Source organism: Corythoichthys intestinalis, chromosome 18, assembly GCF_030265065.1.
Source record: "Corythoichthys intestinalis isolate RoL2023-P3 chromosome 18, ASM3026506v1, whole genome shotgun sequence".
NCBI lineage: Eukaryota > Metazoa > Chordata > Actinopteri > Syngnathiformes > Syngnathidae > Corythoichthys > Corythoichthys intestinalis.
The window spans coordinates 9,920,067-9,943,785 of record NC_080412.1 but is presented as its reverse complement, the minus strand read 5'-3'; the positions used below and the strand labels follow the sequence as shown (position 1 = coordinate 9,943,785).

Genomic DNA, 23,719 nt, shown 5'->3' with positions numbered 1-23,719 from the left:
AAACCTAACAAATTCACATAATTCACCCCTTTAAAATTCACAAAACCAAGGTGGACAAACATTATCAGTCCACTTTTAGAAAAAAATTACAAACCAACAGGATGTGACCCACAAGAGTAATTTTCCCAGATATGGCATTTTCCATTTAAACATGTTATTATCATTCCAACACCACTCATGTGAACTCACCATTCATTCTTGGGAGCCTAATTCCATCATTTTCATGGTAATTGAAATCCATTCAGTTCGAGTCAATCATGATTACCACCATTCTATGTTTAGTAGTCTCATCCATTTGTGACCTCAATCTATTTTTAGTCATTGGACCACAACCATTCCATGGTCATTGGTCTCATTTATGCTTTCCTCATCCCAACAAATGACTTTAGCAAGACCTTAAGGAATACCGACTACTACCATTCCCTATCATTTCATTCTATAGTCTCTGAAATCCATCCTTTCTTTGTGACTGACCTCCAAACGTTCCTGATCGACCCACGTTCATTACTGCCGTATATTCCATGGTCACTGGCCTAATGACTGGCCCTTCCAAACCAAATCACCCACTTTCATTACCGCAGTATATTCGATAATGGCTGACCTCCATGCATTCCACGCTGGTTGACTCTCATTCATTCGTGATTCTTCATTATTGCCATATTTCATTGTCCATGCTGTCCAAACTTTACAAGTAGCTTTACTTCAATTCCAGCCAACCTCTATACTTATTCCCTGCCATGGTAGACCTCTTCCCCTTACTGACCTTCATCTATTCTCAGCCACTTTCCCATCATGACAAATCTCTTCCAGCCATCTTCTCTTTCTATTCCTGGCCAGCTTGACCTCCATATCCATATTCCCCTGGTCACTCCCCTCACATCCTTTCTCAGTCACTTAAGCCGGAGCTAATATCCATATTTTTCCTGCTACTAACTCTATTTCAGAGCTACCCAGGAGATGCGTGTTCATAAATTGCACTCGTAAATAAGTGCGTATCAGTGAGATATGTGTTGAGAATTGTATCTGTCACCTCTCGCCAAGATTTGTTCTTATTCCATAAAACAGATCAATTTTGACTGCACCATTAATGCTTTATTCTGTTCTTCATTCAGTTCTATAAGGCACTGACGCACACTTGAAGGACACATGTTTCAACATTAACAAGAAAACAAATTCTCGAAAAAACCTGGCATTCACATACATGGTAATGGAGTTATACTTGTATGTACAGCACCTTTCCACCTTCAAGGCTCTCAAAGGGCTTTACAGTACATCCCCATAACATTTGGGTTTTTTATGACTCAAAATATGTATATGTGTACATATATGCAGATGACAGGTCTCAATGAATATATACTGTATATTTTTTTATTATTTATCCTATTTTTTCATATTTAAGAATAAATACAATTATAAATTCATAAAATGCTAATACAAACAGGGATATCCTCTGGTTAAGGCCCCCAAAAATGTTGTAAAGTACTTTTTTTTTTTTTTTTGCGAGTAAATTTTTTAGTATCAAACAGTTAAATACTAAGACATTTACACGTTAAAAAAAAAACCCAAAACAACTACTTTAGACGTCCAATCCATGTTGACTGGGAGGGGCGAATGAACATTTGTTCATTTGTTCGGCCCTCCCAGTCAACATGGATTGGACATCTAGCGCCGTCAAAGGTCATCATTTGTTCATGGACCCAGGGCTGTCAACCCATTAAGCAAACCAGGCAATTGCTTAGGGCCCCCAACCAGCAGGGGCCCCCAGAGGGCCAACAGATTTAGCACATGCAGCTTTACTGCACTGTCGCAGCGACAACTGTAGGGAGTGTTTCAATACTATGGAATCATTTGGCAAATTATGTAATGATTCTGTTATCAATCCCAATCAGCACTAACCATGTCACATAGTTTACACCTGTTTAAGAAAGTCCAATCAACTACTAATATCACATGATTGCTTAAAGAGTGACTCACCAAGTACTCTCTTGAAAGTCCTTGACGAGTTGTTTTATGTTGATTTTCACAGGCCACCTCATTATTCATGTGACTACTTAAAAAATGGTGATTTTTCCAAAAAAGTCTATTAATGGGTCTATCGTATTCCTTGTCGAATACTCTATAAGAAAAATACAACATATATGCATCTAAAATAATCCTAAACAATTTTATCAGCTAATTTAAAACTCATTTCGGTCGGTAGTCCACCAATCAGTGTTTTTTACGGAATAATTTGAATTTGGTGGGTCGTAGGGCCAATCTGACTACTGATTTCACACAAAGGCACATACAGTGGGGAGAACAAGTATTTGATGCACTCACAATGGGAAAACCCATTGGCAGTGTATCAAATACTTGTTCTCCCCATTGTACCTCCGCATCCGATGGTGGTATTTTTGTGTTGCTACTCTTTCTTCTATTGCTCCAAGTCCAACTGTCAACCTTACTTGCACACGCTCGAAGGGCCCCATGTTGCTTGTTGCCTGGGGCCCCCGGGGACCCTTGCTACGCCTCTGCTGTCAACAGACTAGCAGAGGCCCGGGGACAAGAGACGATTTTAGGCCCTGCCACCGGCTTGTCACAACAACATACGCAGTACTTTAACGCTTTGCAAGCAATGACAGTGTAAATTTTCAAATCATTTAATTTGAGATGGACCATTAAATCGAACCCGTAATAATTTAGACCGTAATGTGCTGTGACACAATATAAACAAGCAATTTCCATCTATTGTCCCTACAATACAATACAACTGAGAGTGCTATGCCTGCCTGCTAAGCAACAAAAGAGTATAACTACATTCTGTGCCTGCCCCCTCCACATCCCTGTGGTTATCAAGCCCTCAAACAGTGATACGCCTAGATTTTTTGACAGCAAAGTGATTTATAACATCAGTGAAATCCAGTTTTTGAGCAAGCTCGCGCAATTGAGTACATGGTGTTACTGGCATCCCCAAGGGGCCGCTGTCCCCTACAATATGACCTGCTTTACCAATTTGGCGCAGACGAAGAGGTGGGCGAGTGTAAGGGTATGAGATAGGAGTTGTTGAGAGTTGTTGCGCGGTAGCACTGAGTTAAGTGGCTGTGAGTCCTCCATTGTTAATAAAAGTTCCAGCAAAAAGCCATCCGACGTGTCTGCGTTTTTATACACATCGCCACCTTCCTGAAGGAAGACCCTGGCGGACTGACGACAAACGAGCCATCCACCCGTCCACTTTACACTACGGTTTAGAGTTGAGAGCACTGCAATTTACCATAAAGTGCAGTTTAGTAACAATGGCTAGGTTGTAAAGCTTTCCCTGTGATATGGTGGAGCATAGGTAGTTTTTAATTATTTTCATTTTACTGAAGGCTCGCTATTCTCCAGCTACAGTCACTGGCAAAGACAAGAAAAGCGCTTGAGTGCGCCAGAGCGGGGTCAAACCACCGTCTCTGCTAAGACAAGGGGGGCGGGGGGCGTTGTGCAAAAAAAGAAAAAAAAATATTTGAAATATTTAATGTGTTAAAGTTTTTAAATATACAGTGCTGCTCGAAAGTTTGTGAACCCCACAGCGATGGTCAGATTTTTTGTAAAAAAAACTAAAATAACCTTATTAAATGTTAAGTTATACCCAAATCCACAATACTGACATTCCAAATAATGGACTGAAACAAAAGAAATAGTTATATTGTCATTCTTTATTTAACAAAAGTGGTTGATTTAAGAAAAACTCAGATATCATGTGTGCAAAAGTATGTGAACCCCTTCAGTTAATAGGATATTGCGCCTCCTTTTGCAGAGATTACCTCAACCAAACGGTTTCTGTAGTGACTAATCAGCCTCTCACATCTACTTTGGGGGATTTTTGCCCATTCTTCCTTGCAGAACGCAGTCAGTTGAGAGAGGTTTGATGGGCGTCTGGCATGAACTGCTCGCTTCAGGTCCCGCCACAGCATTTCAATGGGATTTAGGTCAGGACTTTGACTGGGCCAGTCCAGAACACGAATCTTCTTCTTTTTCAGCCATTCCTTGGTTGTATTGCTGGAATGCTTTGGATCATTATCATGTTGCATGATCCACCTTCTGCCAAGCTTTAACTTCAAAACAGATGGCGTCAGGTTATGTTCTAGGATTTGACAATATTCCTCAGAATTCATGATTCCCTGGACTATGTGGAGTTGTCCAGGTCCTGAGGATGAAAAGCAAGCCCAGATCTTGACATTCCCACCTCCATGCTTCACTGTTGGGAGAAGGTTCTTTTGGTGGTATGCAGTGTTGACTTTTCGCCAGACATGGCGGTTTTGGTTGTGACCAAACAGTTCAATTTTGCACCTACATCAGTTGATGAAAACTCTTTTTAATTTAGTCTCGACAACACAACTGTTAAAAAAACAAAAAAAAAAACTACTGAATTGATTGATTAGGAAATCAGGTTGAAATAATAGAAAATTCCAAAATGTTGAGGGGGTTCACAAACTTTTGAGCAGCACTGTATATGAAGTACAACATAATATTTAATCAGACAATGATTTAAATAAGAAATATGTGAATGTAAAGTAAAATAAATTAAGGGTCATTCAGGGGCCCCTAAGGTCCTGAGGCCTGGGACAACAAACGGTTACCCCCCCCCCCCCCCCCCCAAAAGTAGTCATTCAAAAGATGTACTCAATCACAAGTAAAAAAAAGTATCCAGTGAAAAGAACACCCAAGTAATGAGTAACATTGTGAGTAACTGCTTATTTCTTTATTTATTTTTAAACAATGGTATTTTTTTTTCTCTCAGCACAAACTTATCTAGATGAATTGTTATTAAAATGATACTGTACATTACCCCTTACAGGAAAAGAAACATTGAATTCCGACGAGTGAAAAAAGACAGAAATGAAGCATTATTCGTCCGAAGAGCATGAGTGCCCTCTAGTGGAGAAAATAGTTCCTAGTTTGAATAGTGAATAGTTCTTTCATACAGTGCTGCTCGAAAGTTTGTGAACCCCACAGCGATGGTCAGATTTTTTGTAAAAAAAACTAAAATAACCTTATTAAATGTTAAGTTATACCCAAATCCACAATACTGACATTCCAAATAATGGACTGAAACAAAAGAAATAGTTATATTGTCATTCTTTATTTAACAAAAGTGGTTGATTTAAGAAAAACTCAGATATCATGTGTGCAAAAGTATGTGAACCCCTTCAGTTAATAGGATATTGCGCCTCCTTTTGCAGAGATTACCTCAACCAAACGGTTTCTGTAGTGACTAATCAGCCTCTCACATCTACTTTGGGGGATTTTTGCCCATTCTTCCTTGCAGAACGCAGTCAGTTGAGAGAGGTTTGATGGGCGTCTGGCATGAACTGCTCGCTTCAGGTCCCGCCACAGCATTTCAATGGGATTTAGGTCAGGACTTTGACTGGGCCAGTCCAGAACACGAATCTTCTTCTTTTTCAGCCATTCCTTGGTTGTATTGCTGGAATACTTTGGATCATTATCATGTTGCATGATCCACCTTCTGCCAAGCTCTAACTTCAAAACAGATGGCGTCAGGTTATGTTCTAGGATTTGACAATATTCCTCAGAATTCATGATTCCCTGGACTATGTGGAGTTGTCCAGGTCCTGAGGATGAAAAGCAAGCCCAGATCTTGACATTCCCACCTCCATGCTTCACTGTTGGGAGAAGGTTCTTTTGGTGGTATGCAGTGTTGACTTTTCGCCAGACATGGCGGTTTTGGTTGTGACCAAACAGTTCAATTTTGCACCTACATCAGTTGATGAAAACTCTTTTTAATTTAGTCTCGACAACACAACTGTTAAAAAAACAAAAAAAAACTACTGAATTGATTGATTAGGAAATCAGGTTGAAATAATAGAAAATTCCTAAATGTTGAGGGGGTTCACAAACTTTTGAGCAGCACTGTATGTAGCCTACAATGATGCTCTGAGGCTGTTACTGCGTGTGCCTAGATGGTACAGTGCCAGTCGATTATTTGTTAGCTCTGGATTACCCACCTTTAGGGTGCTTTTAAGAAAATTGACGTACAGCTTCATCTGTCGGCTAAATGAGTCAGGAAATAATATTATAATGAATTTAACAGACCCTACAATGAGCTTTAGATTTAGTTCGAGCCTGTGGCGCCATTGGCATAAAAGCCTGTCTGTTGTGCACTGATAGCCAGTGCTTCCTTGTTGTTCTGTTTTGTTTTCTTTTTTCCTTTCGAGTCACTTTATTATTATGTCTCCGTATGTACGGTATTCTTTTCCTCTTTGTTGGCGTGTGCGTGTGCTATGGACCCACTGTGAGATTCCGGAATAAAGATCATATATATATATATTTACTATAATGAAATTAAATGGATCACATCTCCGGTTTTCCGTGGTCAATCGGTGCCAAATAAATACTGGGAGAGAGGTTTAAATCCACACTTTCGATTCATGTTGAGGGCAGCGCTCGATGTCAAATACTTCATTTTTTTTTTTACAGCACTTTAAAGACGCCACGTGATTGAACGGCTGGCGTGATCATAGAACGGCAAGCTTGCGTCAGATTGGTGTAATGTGATTATTGTTGCGACGTCTCATTGGTGAAATCGGTTGATCTACTCTTGGCATCGCTGGCCCAAAAATTATAAATTCAATACGTAGAATAAAGAGGAAAAATGTAACGAGTCTTGTGTAGCCCAAAGTAGCGGAGCAGGAAGAGTGTTTTTTCTTCACAAATCTACTCAAAGTAAAAAGTATGGCTTCATAAAACTACTCTTTGAAGTACGTTTTTCTCAAAAAATTTCTGTAAAGTAAATGTAACGCAGTACATGTAACGCGCTACTACCCACTTCTGCATTTGGACTTAATGTTTATCCGCCCCTCCCTGTCAAAATGAATTGGACGTCTAGTGCCGTCAATGGCAGCCAATAAGTTCAATGTGTGCCCTATAAAGAGGTTAATCATCTCCCCGCTGACTTCCAATTTGACAGCCAAGATAAATCGTTTCATTTACTTGCACTCACGACGATGAGGTTATTGTGCATCTCGCCGAGCCGCAAGGCAGCCTTTTGTTCGCCTCTTTTATCCAGCCAACTCTGGTCCGATGCCGTTTCGTATCCCCTGACCTCCAACGAGGCTCCATTTTAAAAGGAGAGAGCGAGCAGCACACTGCGCGTAACCTTCGAGTCAATAAATCAGAGGGAACGACGGATGGGAATGTCACAGCGGACAGACGGCGTACTGATCTGCTTTGTATTCTACGGGCGAGGGCTCTCTGAGCGCTCCGGCGTGTGCTCTCTCCAGAAGGTCATTTGTCCAATTGGATCGGAGTGGTTACATAACAAAAGCAAGCGCCGGAAGGAATTTGGAAAATTTAACGAAACGTTACTGCCCTTTGGTGAAATTCTTTCTGTGAGTTTTATTTGACTGAAGCTGGAATGTACAACAGTGAACTTTTTAACCTAAATGGCATTGGGGCATGTTTATTGCTGAAAACTCAATTTTAATTAGGCAGAATTTATGATTGGATAAGCAAAACATAAAATATTAAGTAAACTGGATTTAAGTAAATTTATTAAGTAAACACCAGGGGTGAAAGTGGGCCGGAACTGGCCGGAATTCCGTAATGGCATGAGTTTCGGGGCTGGAGCGCCGTTCCGGCATACGGTGCTTTGATGACTACAGCATACTGTAATATGTCATCATTGTTTTCTCTCTACTCCAATATTTTTACAGGATATTCTTTTGGGTCGAAGCATTTTTCCCTGTTTGCCGCTATGTTCATGACAAGTAACAGTCTTGTGCTAAATGGAATATGAAATTTAAAAAAAAATTATTCAGACGGTCTTAAACCTCCTGAACGGTATTTTATGCCACCAGAGTTATGCGGCTCTTGTCATTTCCTTTCTGGCAACTCGGAGACGGAGGAATGAGCATAAACAAAAGAAGAAGCGTAAGAGCTAGGCTATATGCCAATCAAAACCGAGCGGCTCTTCCAAGTCTCTTTTTCGCCTTTAGAAAACGAAAAATCACACTAAACTACCCCGATTCATGTCACACACGGCGGCGAGGGTGACAGCGTTCACCCATCGGCCAGCCCTGGCGGTGAGCAGGTTTCGGCTTGTTGCTTCCCTGCTGCAGCCCCGGCAGGAGTGCTCGTCGCCGGGGACGTTGCTGGAGAATGAACGCCCGAAAAATAGGCCGACGTCGGAGGGGCGCGTGGCTGCCCGAGCCCAAGCCGAGGACAGTTCTCTATTGGCGGGCACACGAAGAGGACCAAGGGGGGTGGAAGTCTGGACAAAATCGAGGACCGGAGACGAGAGTGGGGGGCTCCCCACTCCTCCAAGCCGAGGCACGCCTTTATTGGCTGGCGACCGTGGTGTGCGACAGGCCCCCGGTCGTCGGCCAAGTGGCCTTCTCGGTGGACAGGGAGCATTGTCACCCACAAAATGCAAGCCACCTTCTTATCAAAACGTGTGCCATGATCCCAGTATTTGACATAATATAGAACACATAGCTTACTCACTTCCTCGTCGGTCCAATGGTCCCACAGATTTCGGACTTTGTTTTGGGCATTCTCTGCAGTGACCATGATCTTTTTGAAACCCAAAAAGGCTCACACACCTCTCCCTGGTACAGCAACAAAAGCCTTCAGCTCACTGGGCTGGCGTGATGCGAAAAATAAACGAATTAATCCGCAAAATCAGCTGAATCCGCAGTCTTTTTGCATACTGTAGTATTGGCTGTTTACTGATGATTAGTCTGCTGACATCACATTCGCATTGTTCCTCAATCCAGGAAGTCACTCATTTTAATGGGGCGGATTCAAAAAATTGAATAAATATATCGATTGTTTCCACACACATCCAAGTGGTCCATTTCATTCAGGAGCATTAAATACCGCATGAAATATGAAATAAACATGCTTTTTGCTGTTATAGGCACTTGAAGAGAAAGGAAAGAGTCGATGAGGTTTATTTTATTTTGGAGGTTCAAAACATTTTCCTTGTTAATGTGCACTTTGGACTTATTTTTGTTCATTTATGTAAGGCTACTTATTTATTTCTTTATAGTTAAAAAAAACCCAATGTTTGCTTGATCTTCAAAATATATTCCATTTCACTGTGCATCGTGTCATTTGGACTTATGAGTGACATACATTCACAAAAATATATTTTAAAAAAAAAACAGTCAATGTTTACCTTATCTTCAGTTTTAATGTACATCCTATGTGTTTGAAGAACTAAAATTGAGATTTTGCATTTAGATTTGAGGAAATGAGGGAAAATAAAAATTACCATAATTTTCACACTATATAGGCGCACCTGACTATAAGCCACCACCCACCAAATTTCACATAAAAACGAAATTTGTTCATAGATAAGCCGCATCTGTCGTCACTGTATTATGGGATATTTACACCAAAGATTTTAACCGGAAACAATTTATTTGACAGCGGCATCATACGACTGTTGTATGACCAAATGAACCACCATGAAGCTTTGAACCAATTGGCCATCATTGCTCCCTTGGGGAAGACAGTCAACCTCTGCTGCCACCTGCTGTAAAACACTATTGTCCAACATACCTCCTAGCATGCATTGCAGCGCTACAGATGTTAGTAACAGTCAAAATTCATGTTCTGTGCTAATTATTTCTTCAGTTACTGTTCCATTTGTTTCATTAATTGCTGGTTATGCTATTTGGTAACACTTTATTTGACAGTTGCCCCATAAGGCTGTCATTAGAAAATCATAATTATGACATGACACTGTCATTGGCATTAAGGAATGCTTATAACAGATGTCATTTAGTGTTATCTGACAAATTATCTCACTTTTGAATAGATGTAAAAGATCCGAGCTGGACATAAATGGAGTTAGTGATACAATTTGACACTCAATGTGATCTGTCATAAGCATTCAGTAATGCCCATGATATTGTCATGTCATAGTTATGACGGTCTTATGACGCCGCTGTCAAATAATGTGTTACCTATTAACCCAAATAAATAAAAAAATAAGCCTAGACTATTAGCCGCATGATTCAAAATGAAGGAAAAAAGTAGCGGGTTATAGTACGAAAATTACAGTAGATGGAGTTTTAGATGGAATTTTATAAATCAGTAAAAGAATAAAATTTTCAATGGAAATCAGTTTCTCATTTATGCCTTGTTTCAGTGTAATGCGGTAGCCTAATGCATGTGAAACCTTTCATGTATTCATTCATTTTCCGAGCCGCTAATTCCTACGAGTGTCACAGGGCGCCGGAGCCTGTACCAGCTAACAATGGACAATAGGAAAAAGCGGTGATTCATCGACTTCATAATATATTGACAGGGCACGGGGCCGATTCATAGGGGGCCTATCTCCCTTAAAGCTGAACGAGTGGAAACACAAACAAAGAGCTTTTTACGTTGAAGATTCTTGTAAATAAATGCTTAAATCCCTGAATTCTTTATAAATATGGATGTAAAACAGTCTCGATTCTTGGTTAAAAGCAAAACAAAAAACAAGAAAACGGGCAGTTACCATTTATATTACGTAAATACGTTGAATGGGCCTTACACCACAAAGAGCTTTTTACGTTGAAAATGATTGTGAATGAATGCTTAAATCCCTGAATTCTTCATAGATATGGACGTAAAACAGTCTCGATTCTTTGTTAAAAGAGTGAAGAACCGGGCAGTTCGCATTCATTTAACGTAAATATGTCAAATGTGCTGCTACTCTTTAAGCCACTGTGGCGCTGCCTTTTCACCACAAAGAGCTTTTTATGTTGAAAATTCTATTGAATAAATGCTTAAATCTCTGAATTCTTTATAGACATGGATATAAAACAGTCTCGATTCTTGTTTAAAAGCAAAAAACAAAAACAAAACAACAGGCAGCATTTATTTTTGGTAAATATGTCGAATGTGCTGCTACTCTTTAAGCCACTGTAGCGCTGCCTTATCACCACAAAGAGCTTTTTACGTTGAAAATTCTTGTGAATAAATGCTTAAATCCCTTAATTCTTTATAGATATGGACGTAAAACAGTATCAATTCTTGGTTAAAGGCAAAAAACAGGGCAGTTAGCATTCATTTTACGTAAATATGTCGAATGTGCTGCTAGTCTTTAAGCCACTGTGGCGCCGCCTTATCACCACAAAGAGCTTTTTACGTTGAAAATTATTGTGAATGAATGCTTAAATCCCCAAATTCCTTATAGATATGGACGTAGAACAGTCTCAATTCTTTATTAAAAGAGGGAAGAACTGGGCAGTCTGCGTTCATTTTACGTAAATATGTCAAATGTGCTGCTACTCTTTAAGCCACTGTGATGCTGCCTTTTCACCACAAAGAGCTTTTTACGTTTAAAATTCTTTTGAATAAATGCTTAAATCCCTAAATTCTTTATAGATATGGATGTAACACAGTCTCGATTCTTGGTTAAAACCAAAAAAAAAATGGGCGGTTAGCATTTATTTTACGTCAATATTGCGAATTATGATGCCAATGCCGTAGCGGTTGATTTCTTCCATTGATTTTTTTCACGTTTCAAAATGCATGCATAGTACAAAAAATATAATAATTACCTCGAATCCTCGAACAAATCATTCCTGACACAATTCTTCCTGTTCGTATGCGGTACAGCTTTCATACTTTTTCAACCTAAATCTGGCGTTGGGTTGCTGCATGTGTTTGAGAAGAGAACTAAGACCTACTGTGAATAACTGAAGCGGAGTGTGGGATGACCCTCCACTTGAAGGCGTGGCGCAGTGTCTGGAGAATGGGTCCCGTCAATATTATGAAGTCTATAGGTGACTACATTTTGGAGTCATGAGGTCAAAGGTCACAGGGTTAATTGAATTTGGCCCAAATGGATTGGACGTCTACTGCCAGTTAAAAACTAGGCCAGTCGGTCTACTTCCAAGTTCTCAGCTTTTTCCAACATTGGTTCATTTACGGCCAGCATTCCCAGTTCAAATGATTGGACATCCATCGCCTTCAATGGCGAATCCGATCGATTGGAAAGAATTTGGACAATTGAAACCACGCAGATTAAAACACCCGTTTACCCCCCCAATATTTATTTATAAACGCTAAATACTACATACAGTATGTTCCTTGTATAAGGCAGATTACAGAAAACATTCCTCATTATGCCATACATGTACAGTGAACTGATAGAATGTATGTTTAGGCCCACTCTAATGTTACTACAGAGTTCACAAAGAAAGAAAATGAGCCGCTGGAGGGAAGGATAGATTCTCATAGATCACAATCTTTATATAAAGTGTCCAAATATTAGCACTTAAACGTTAGCTACTATCTGACACGGAAGAAGAAAAACAAATCTCATGTGCATTACTACAGCCAAAAAGTCTTGCATAACTAGAGCTAAGATGTCTAAAAGAGACATTGGAGCACTTCAAGTCACTTCATCAAGGGAAGAAAGGAAGGAAGTAATACTACAATGACCAAATGAAGAAGCCTACGTGTCTATATGTGCAGCGTTTGCGCTGCCTAACAGCACCACAACATCCATTAAGAGTCTAACTACATAATGCTAGGGTGTCAGAGGACATGCCAAGGAATATCTGCTAAGCCATTACGACATGTGTGCGCGCGTGTGTGTTGTGTCACCACGTGTGAATAATTCAACACAATCGTGTGTCACATCCCGAAGACCGGTTAAAATTTAAACGTCTCCAGAGTTTAAAGAAGCTTCCTAGGCGAGAGGCAGAGCAAGAGAATGTTCCGAGCGAGGCACCTTAGAGCAGGCGTGTCCGGGAATGAAAAGGGGGTTCCACCGAGGGGTCACGCACAAATCTGGAAATCCTTTTGCGCTTAGGCTAAAACCAATCCGATGTTTGTTAAAAGGTTGAATCGGACGATGTTTCGGCTCATGTTCAAGGTGACAAAGCAAATGCTTCTGCAGGGTTTTCCCCCTCTTTTCCCTTCATCCTGTTTTGTGATGTTCTGTTTAAATTTTCATCATTACGGCACATTTATGCTTCTTGTATGTACAAAAATAGACAGTGAAACACCGCTGCCTTAAAGCAGGACGCTGAATCCGTGATAAGGTTGTCAAGAAATGCCAAATGAAGGCAGAATACTTACCCTACTTGTCTAAATGAAGCGCCTCAATTCACTTCGTCATAGTTCCCTGACAACAAAATGAAGTCAAACCACGACTTTTATCTGACTTATGTAAGTTGAATTCTTTTCCCTGAGCACAAAACAGTGACAGGTGAGGTTTTCACTGAATAATGGAAAGTGGGAGTTGACTATACAATTTTACACATAATGCAATTTCGAGTTCCGCATTGTGTTCCCCTGGTACAATATGGTTGTTATGTTTCTGAGCGCCCAAAAATGAAAAAAAAAGGACGCCCCTAGATGAATTTCGGACACCCCTGCTCTAGTGCAGTGATTCCCAGCTAATGTGTTGAAAGAAACGTGAAATTTTTTCTCATGTAAAATACAATGGTGCTTTGAAATGGGAGGTTTTTTGAGATACGAAGCAATTCATTTTTGTGCCTGAGATAAAGGGAAATATATAATCATTAAGCCAGTGGTTCTCAAAGTGTGGTAGGAGTACCACCAGTGGGACGTAGGCTCCCTCTACTCATACGTGAAAGATTAACTGAACTAAATGTTCAAATGAATTTATTTTTTAAAAATCCACAGCATTTATTAGTTGTTACCTCCCCAGTAGATGAAACCTCATAGACTTCATAATGATATTGACAGGTCAGATTCAACCTTCACTGCACCACTTCAAGTCACAATCCGCTTCAGTTATTCGCAGTAGGTCGCAGCAACACATGCAGCGATCAAACGCCGGATTTATGTTGAAAAAGTACGAAAACTGTACCACATACAAACAGGAAGGATTTTCTCAGGAGTGATTTGATCGAGGATTCAAGGTAATTATTATATTTTTCGTTTTTCACAATTTTCAACGTAAAAAGCTCTTTGTTGTAAGGCTGCTGCCACATTGTCTGACTACCGTCATTCTTTGACATATTTACGTAAAATAAATGCTAACTGCACTTTTTTTTTTTTTTTTCTTCTTCTTACTTTTAACCAAGAATCGAGACTGTTTACGTACATATCTAGAAAGAATTCAGGGATTTAAGCATTTATTCACAAGAATTTTCACTGGAAAAGCTCTGTTTACAGATAGCGGCCGCCACATTGACCAACAGGCTAGCATCGTACTTCGACATATTTACGTAAAATAAATGCTAACTGCACGTTCCTTTTTTTGTGTGTGTGTGTGTGCTTTTGACCAAGAATCTAATGTTTTACGGCCATATCTATAAAGAATTCAGGGATTTAAGCATTTATTCACAATAATTTTCACCGAAACAGCTCTGTTTACATAAGGCGGCTGCCAGATTGACTAACAGACTAGCATCGCACTTCGACATATTTTCGTAAAATAAATGCTAACTGCACATTTTATTTTTGTGCTCTTGACCCAGAAACGAATGTTTTACGTCCATATCTATAAAGAATTCAGGGATTTAAGCATTTATTCACAAGAATTTTCACCGAAACAGCTCTGTTTACTTAAGGCGGCTGCCATATTGACTAACAGACTAGCATTGCACTTCGACATATTTTCGTAAAATAAATGCTAACTGCACGTTTTATTTTTGTGCTCTTGACCAAGAATCAAGACTGTTTTACGTCCATATCTATAAAGAATTCAGGGATTTAAGCATTTATTTACAAGAAGTTTCACTGGAAAAGCTCTGTCTACATATGGCGGCCGCCACGTTGACCAACAGGCTGGCATCGTACTTCAACATACAGTGGGGAGAACAAGTATTTGATACACTGCCAATGGGAAATCCCATTGGCAGTGTATCAAATACTTGTTCCCATTGGCAGTGTATCAAATACTTGTTCTCCCCACTGTAATATGTAAAATAATTGCTTAATGCACGTTTTTTTGCTTTTAACTAAGAATCAAAACTGTTTTGCCTCCATATCTATAAAGAATTCAGGGATTTAAGCATTTATTCACAAGATTTTCAACGAAAAAGCTCTTTGTCTGTGATTCCACTTGGTCAGCTTTGACGGCCACGCCAACAATGCAGGCCCCCTATTAATCGGCCCCGTGACCCGTCAATATCGTTATGAAGTCTATGGCTGGATATGTTTATAATATGAAACGGAAGAGATTAAATTTTAGGCTTATGAGGTCAGAGGTCACAAAGGTCAGGAAAGGAAATTCGCTGTAACATGATACCTGATTAGCCTATATAACTAACTTGAAGGATAGTTGATATGATGAAAAGCGAAAGATTCAAAGGTCATAGAGGTCAAAAATATGGCAATGCTTTGAATTTGGCTGCTTAGGCAGCAGTCTGCTCTCAGAGTGCGCCTTTAGTTTTCAGTTTAAGATTCACATTGAATGTTTCATTTCCAGAACATTTTGGTCTGCTACACTAACAGTAGTTCCCAAACTGTTTTTGCAGGGCCTCCTTTTGGAGATGAAATTAAATTACAAACATTCCTCTCGTGATCAACAAAAACGTAACAAACAACAACTTCAATAATCACTTAACTTTGTCCATGCCAGCGGCCAAACATTGTTTTTTTGTTTTATTTTTATTTTTTTAAACAGCCCTCTTTTGATGGTGTTATTAAGATGTTTAGTAGTAAAATTAACTCCATCTGCTGGTATAAATTAATAATAAAGTTCATGGTAGCTCCTTGCCCCTCCAGTCATGACGCTGGGACCCACAGTTTGAAAACCACTTAACTAATGATAAAAAAGCAGCTGTTTTAGTTTGGCAATGAACGTCAGTTAATTTTGATCAATGATTAATTTGAATCCGTGTATTCTTTGAGGTGGTTCTTGCTGTAAAATGTAAAATGACATTGGCCGCCATTGACGGCCATTGCCATTGACGAGTCGTCAAATCCACTTAGACTGCATGGTCCCAGTCAAAATGGATTGGACGTCTAGTATCGTCAGTGGCACAAGCCTCTCTGAAATGAAGTGTTTCAGGGGAAATCTGTTACAGATTAACGTAATTTTCGGACTATAAGGCGCACCTGATTATAAGCCGCCACCCACCAAATTTGACACGAAAACAGCATCTGTTCATTGATAAGCCACACAGCACCATAAGCTGCAGCTGTCCATACTGTATTATGGGATATTTACACCAAAATATATTAATCGGTAACACTTTGTTTAACAGCAAATTATGTCACTTTTGAATGGATGTAAAAGATCCGAGCTGGACATAAATGGAGTTAGTGACAAAATATGCTGGATAACACTTAATGACATCTGTCATAAGCATTCATTTAATGCCCATGAGAGTATCATGTCATAATTCTGATGGTCTTATGACAGTCTTCTGACGTTGCTGTCAGATAAAGTGTTACCTATTAACCTAAAAAAAAAAATCAACAAATAAGCCGCACTGGACTGCAAGTAGCGGCTTATAGACAGAAAATTACGGTAATGACAAAAGATGATCCGAGATTTAAACTTGAATCCAATTAACTCAGAGAAATGAATTGTATGTTAAGACGTTGGGAATCACTATGCATGCTCAGTACTGTATTCTGTGTGAGGGTCATCTACAAGCAGCAGCAGAGATGGATGAGAGTTCTTTGTGCCTTATTGCTTTTTCCTGTTTATTCCACAGTCTCGTTCCCTGAGGTTTAGCAGTCGGCGGGGGCTTCTCCGTCGCCCTCCCGGTCGGCGGCGCAGCGCACCGGGCGCGCAATGACGCACGGCCTGGCGGTTCCTCCCGCCGCCGCTGCCGCCGCCTTGCGACTATCGCGCTCGTACTCCTCCTGCGCCTTCTGGATCTTCCGCTTCTTCAGCCTCCTTTTGTGGAAGTGGAAGGTGGCCACGGAGACGATGACGACGCCCGCCAGCGCGGCCACCAGCACCAGGAGAGCCAGCGTGGACGACAGCGGCGGGAAGGCCGCGCTCAGCTGCTCCGCGCACGTGCCGTTGACACCCGGGCACGACGCGGAGCTCGGGGGCGTCATCCGGCCCGCTGGAGCCTTCGCGATGGGGGAGTTTGCCGAGGTGTGTGGGGAGGGGTGATGGATCAACGCGGGGAAGCCGGACCGCGCATGCGCTCACCTGAACAGATAACACACCGCGAGCATCTCACGACAAATATCACTCCAAAATGCACCTTTCTAACAAGAAGCGTATCAATAACAAAAGGCTTACCTGGCGTTTAGTGCAGGGATGCAGTGACGCATTTCAGGAGGATGGGGATGATGATGGAGCTCGCACCTTCTAGCCTAAGAGGTATCTCTTTCGTCTTAATTGCCGCAATCCGCTCAATGCGCAGCTCCTCATCTGCGTGCGTGAGAGAGCTGTCCAACAATGAGCAGAGCTGGAGCGAGATGAGGGTGGTGGTGGTGGGGGGGGGGGGGTACTCCTCCCTCCTCTTCCTCCTCCTCCTCTTCTGCCGCTCCACTCAGCATGTGAATGAGGAAAGCTGCAGCTGCATTAAAGCTCCACTGGCTTCTCTTGAAATGAGTATTCCTGCCTCCAAGCGTCCAAAAGTGATAGTTCATAAAATACAGAAGCTTCAACCTGAAGCCAAATGATAAGTGTGCCTAGGAGGTAAATTATCACCGCGCTGTCGGACTGCAATCAGTGTGGTATTCCCCAAGGGTGCGGTCAGCGTCTGAGTGCGACGAGGATGCTGGTCAGCGTCCAATTTGGATCTTTTGAGTTTCATTTGGAACCATTGAAATGTGACATTTAAATCATTGAATGGTGTTGACCGCGGTAGACGTCCAAATGCAATGGAGTTCTAGTGCCGTCAATGGCACTAAAACATGGGCATTCACAGTCAGTCCTTCCAGTTTAAATTTATTGGACGTCTAATTAAAAAAAAAACAACAATTTGATAGTCTGATGGAGAACCATAGCCAGAGTGTATTTTATTTATTTATTAAAAATTATGTTCAAATAATGATGAACATTTAAAGGGGCCCAGATAGCAGACCGACGTGAATTAAACGTTGATTTTCCATCAAAATCATCAGTATGGTTGACACAGAAATTTTCGACAATAAACAATGTTGAATCAACATTGCAAATACCATTGTTCTATGCCCACATAGCAGACCGACACTGAATAAACGTTGATTTTCCATCAAAATCATCAGTATGGTTGACATCGAAATTTTCTACGTCAAGTGACGTTGAAACACCGTTGTTCTGTGGAATGTCAGGTGATGGTTGGGTTAACATTAGAGCTGGGAATCTTTGGGCACCTAACAATTCGATTACGATTCAGAGGCTCCGATTCGATTATAAAACGATTATTGATGCACCCACCTCCTTTTTTTGTTTTGTTTTTTTTTTGTTTTTGTTTTAATGTTTTGTACATTAGTTTCAAAATTGTTCAAAAATACTCTCAGGCTAAACCAAACTACTATTTCAGTATCAAGTTAACATATAACAATAAACAAATATATAAAAATAACAGTAAATGAAAAACTCCAGTCCCCATTCTGTATCAGCAGCTTTAAACTACATTCAATTAATTTAATGTTGTGAATCAACTGTTACAGTTGTTAAAATTGCTCCATAATTCCATAATTTCCCTTCTGTCTACTTTTGTCAAAGTTTTAAAACTATTTCATCATTTAAAGATAGATTCAAGACAAGATTCTGCCCATTTAGGAGTATTTTAGATAAAAAGTTAATTAGGTTCTCTACAACAGAGCCTTCTAGAGAGGTCTACTGCTTTAAGATGGCGGCTGTTTACTTACGCCGGAAAGTATGTCATTTCGCATCTCTGTTCAATAATACATGTTCTAACACCGACGTCGTCGGTCATTATGCATCTAGTCTACATATATATGATATCTACTGTAGCCGTATGTTTGTAGCAACTAGCAATTGGGCGTTGTTTGTAGCGGCTGTCGGCCGCAGTCAGGTATGATTGTTTTTTTATCTAGCGGCATGAGTTGAACATGATATTTACTCTCGGTCCGTTCCTCATTGCGTCCCAAAGACCGCGCCTACTGTGTTTTACTTCCACTTTACCTGGTATAATTCAATAATCGGAATTTGGATATTTGTGAATCATTCTCGAATCTTCCACGGCCGAATAGCGAATAATCTAAGAATCGGAAATTTCGCACGCCTCTAGTTAACATTGTTTTATAGTTGATCAACTAATGTTGACAAATAGTTGATTTATGATTGACCGGGAAATATGATTGAAAAGTCATTGAATTATGGATGAGCGGGCGTTTTGGTCGAAAACATAACAATGATTCACCGTTGTTCCAATATTATTAATAATCGAAATGACGTTTAGGTTTTGTAAGGATTTCAACGTTGAAACAACATTAATTGATGGTGCAAAAGTGACGTCGATTCAGCGATACAAGATCGACAGCGGAATGTTGGTTGGGTTAACATTGGGGTTGTTCCGATCATGTTTTTTTGCTCCCGATCGTTTTAATTTGAGTATCTGCTGATCCCGATATTTCCCGATCTGATTGCTTTTTTTTTTTTTTGCTCCCGATTCAATTCCAATCATTCCCGATTATTTTTCCCGATCATATACATTTTGGCAATGCATTAAGAAAAAAATGAATAAAACTCGGACGAATATACACATTCAACATACAGTACATAAGTACTGTATTTGTTTATTATGACAAGAAATCCTCAAGATGGCATTTACATTATTAACATTCTTTCTGTGAGAGGGATCCACGGATAGAACGACTTGTAATTCTTAAAGGATAAATGTGACTTTGTATATTGTGACTAAATATTGCCATCTAGTGTATTTGTTGAGCTTTCAGTCAATGATACTGTAGCCATTTAACTTCTGCCCAAATGCATGATGGGAAGTGCAACCATGACTGTGCGTAGGGGCACCAATTGATATATCTTCTCTGCGTTGGGAAGTAACACAGGATGTTAAGAAAAAGATCAACCATTACCTTTGTTCCCCACATTGCTTCTCACGATTTTTCTAATTGATGAGAGAGGGATTTTAAGACTTTAGCCAATTAAAACGAGGCTCCAGTGGCTGCCAAAATTCACTCATTTTACGCTGCCTTTTAGCTCTATATAAGGATAAAACGGCGCCATTATAGATTGAACGCGACAATGCGTGAGTGGGTCGTGCAGCGCATGCGTTAATTGCCGTGATTAATTTTTAAAAAATTAATTACCACCGTTAACGCGATAAATTTAATAGCCCTACTTTAAGCCAAAACTAAAGACTCTAGATGAGTGTAAGACTTTTTGTCTGTAACGTTAAATACGATTAGAATACGATTTGATTAAAATATATATATACAGTATATTAAAAAAAGGCTTGTCTGATATTTTTTTGCCGATTCCGATACTTTGAAAGTGACGTGATCGGACCCGATCGATCGGGATCTTTAGTTAACATTGTTTTATAGTTTATGAAATAATGTTAACAAATAGTTGATTTTTGATTGACTGGGAAATATGATTGAAAAGTAATCGAATTATGGATGAGCGGGAGTTACGGTAAAAAAATATTTGTGTTCGTGGTTGAGGGGGAAGACGGCGTATCACCTCAAGCAAACTCCACTGGAAACACCTCATTTAAGGATAGCCATATTTATAGGTAAGTCTGTTGGTATCGGTAACCCTTTTCTTCAGAGCCTTTATGAGCAATGATGTCTTACGGTAGAATAAACCGCGTTTGTCATCAAAGTTGTACATAAAACGCGGTTTGCCTGACACAACGTGACAAAGTTGCCGAAACTGTAAGAAATCGTCCATTTGCTGTGATTGGCAAACAAGCGAAGGCCTACTTAGCCTGGATGTTACCTATAAGTTGAATTTAATTCAGGCAAACGTAATTGTTTTTCCAATTAAAGCGCTAAAATCACTAGATATGACACAATTGAGCCTTGTCTAAATTAATTTATTGAACAATAAGACAGTGCGGTCATTTTTCCATCATAGCTAGCTATCTAGCTAGCTACTAGCTTCCAGTATTATTGATAATTGAAATGACGTTTCGGTTTTGTAAGGATTTCAATTTTGGAACAACATTAATTGAGGGTGCAAAAGTGATGACAAATCAATAGCCACGTTTACATGCTGACTTTTATTCATACCGATTCAAATCATTCCGAATGGAAATTTCACATCAGCTGTTTACATGTCACTTCATCTATTCCGATCCAGCGTTTACATGTGACTGCCTTTATTCCGAAAGGACGTTTGACAACTGCCGTCTGACATGCGCCGATTAATCAAAACAAAGCGTCACGTTGCAAAACATGGAGATCGATCGTCAGATCAGCTGCTGTTTTAACTTTTCGAGTGGAAACAAAACTTCAGAATGATACGCCGTTCATTTAAAAAGTTGTGTGGGTGCGCTGTGCGTGTGCTTGGAAGCCATGTTGCAAGTGACGTTACTTACGTCACCAAGTGACGTCACCACGTCAGTACGGAGCATGCGCAGAAAGAACGCAACCAGACACCATTCCGCTTCCCGGTTTACATGATATAATTTTACTTCTAATCGGTTTGGGAAAAGGAATATTCCACCCCTGTGAATCGGAATGAAATTCCATTCGGCTTGGGCCTGTTCATTCCGAATGAGGTGTTTATATGGAACACATTTATTCGGTTTGAACAAATATTCCGATTGTAATTGGAATATTTGGCTCCATGTAAACGTGGCAAAAGTCGGGTGTCAACGTTGATTCAACGATATAGGATTGACAGCGGAATGTTGATTCAACATCATTTCAATGTCTGTTAGTCATCTGTGGGAAGTTCAGAAGTTTTGACATTAGGTTAATCTTTGAGTTAGCGGGGGTTTAATTAGTCGGTGGAGTTGATTTTAACAAATTCTGTGCAGTTTAAAAATAAATGTTCTGGCTTGGCCAAGTCAAAGTCCAGACTCGAACCTCATTGAGATGCTGTGGCATGACTGAACTACAGCAGTTTTTTAGAGAAAATTGGGCCAAAATTAGTCCTGATCGATATGCCAGAATGATCTGCAGCTACAGGAAGCATCTGGTTGAAGTTATTGCTTCCAAATGAGGGGGCTACAAAATATTACATGTGATGGTTCACTTAATTATTTTTCCCCCTTCTGTCATTGTTTGCACACTATCTTCATTAAAATTTGAAAACCTATAAATGTTTGGGTGGTTTTAGGTAACGCAGACACTGTTTTTTCATCTGTGTGATTTTGACAAATATCAGACCACATTTGATGGCGATTTTATGCAGAAATTAAATTCCAAAAGTTTCAGATACTTTTTCATACCTCTGTAGTTATTAAAACTTACCATTGCGTGTCAATAATTGTAGTATGAACAGCAACATTTGTAATCCAGCAGGTCTAGATGGGAAAAAGCTGTCTAGGCAAGAAGGGCGGAGTGATATCAGATCGTTTTTTTTTCGAATGCTGATCCCCCCCCCCCCAGCAGACTAAGCACGAGTGGCCAAAGCACTCCTCTCTATTGTGGTCGCATTACGCGTGCAAAAAAATTGTCTTGCAGAATGAAATGAAATATGGCAGTTTGGTGTTACATTGTTTTGGCCGCATAGGTATTTCGAACAATGATCTGCATTTTGAATTTATTTGACTGTGTTAGATCTGTTAATTAAAAAAAATTTTTTTTATTAGCATGCATCATTGACTCAAGCGCTAGCTTAGCCACTCCGGAGCCCTGAAACTAACAAATAACTGACATACTGCACGGAATTTGTTAAAATCAACTCCACCGACTAATTAAACGCCCGCTAACTCGAAGATTAAGCTTTAAGTAAAAAATTCAGAACTTCCCTTTTAACATCCTTTTAAATTTGGGGTATTTATGGATCACCTCCTCTTAATTCTGGGTTTTTAAAGGGTCACTTTGCATTGATTTGATTGATTTTGGGCTGTTAGCGGTTCAAAGAATTCCTACGATTGCATTAATACCTTAAAGCATCTTTTTCCTGTGCCACCACAAGTGTGGCAATAAGAAGAATTGTATTGCTTGAGTTTCTCGAGTTTATTTTTAGAACAAGCAGAGTGCTACTGATAACGAAAGGAGTCTGCTATTTATAAATCTTTGAGGCACCTGAAGGATTGAGCCATGCGTATCTAGGAAACTGATTATTAGCTCTTTGTGTTATGAATTCATATTCACACATGAAGTCAAGGATGGCGAAGGTGATAGATATCCCCCATCCGCTCATTGTCATTTTCAGAGGAGTGGAAAAGATTGAGTTTTTCATTTTTTAATATATTTTTTTTCTTTATTTTTAGGAGAGGAGTTAAGCACTTGAGTTTGACTTGCACTGCGTGAAATTGATTTATTGACCTTCTAAGATCTTTTGTTACATCAATTAGTGGAATTTCCTATCTTTTTTTGGTATAAGTTTATTTATGTGAGACATAATTTGATTGAAACCTTTATACTCTACATACATTATTTTGCCCAAATATAAAGATTTCTAATTATCTACTTATACTTGTGACCAGAGGTTTTGACTGTTTTTGCTGCTATATATTAAGTTAGCAAAATATCAATATTAATAAAGTAATTAACATATCATTATTACTGGAACGAATTGTGTTGTCTGTGTGGATTATATGTGTTCCTATTTTCAATTGTCTTGCATGCATTACTCACCTCAGGTTTAGCAGGAATGTAGCAAGTTAGTGCAAATTAGGCGCCATCTAATGGCCAGAATGTGCATTGCCAGAACAGGTCTATTTTTTGGCGATGATTAAAATAGTCATGTAAAATA

General features: G+C 39.8%; 1 protein-coding gene across 1 annotated transcript; it reads right to left on the bottom strand.

Annotated features, from left to right (window-relative positions):
• Nucleotides 1-11,841: 11,841 nt before the first annotated feature.
• Nucleotides 11,842-17,316, bottom strand: LOC130906158 (uncharacterized protein C11orf87 homolog). Its single transcript, XM_057820141.1, has 2 exons — nucleotides 17,165-17,316; nucleotides 11,842-17,071 (listed from the first exon to the last, which is right to left on the bottom strand). The coding sequence occupies exon 2, from the start codon at nucleotides 16,972-16,974 to the stop codon at nucleotides 16,639-16,641; it is 336 nt and encodes a 111-aa protein (XP_057676124.1). The 5' UTR covers nucleotides 16,975-17,071; nucleotides 17,165-17,316; the 3' UTR covers nucleotides 11,842-16,638.
• Nucleotides 17,317-23,719: the final 6,403 nt, after the last annotated feature.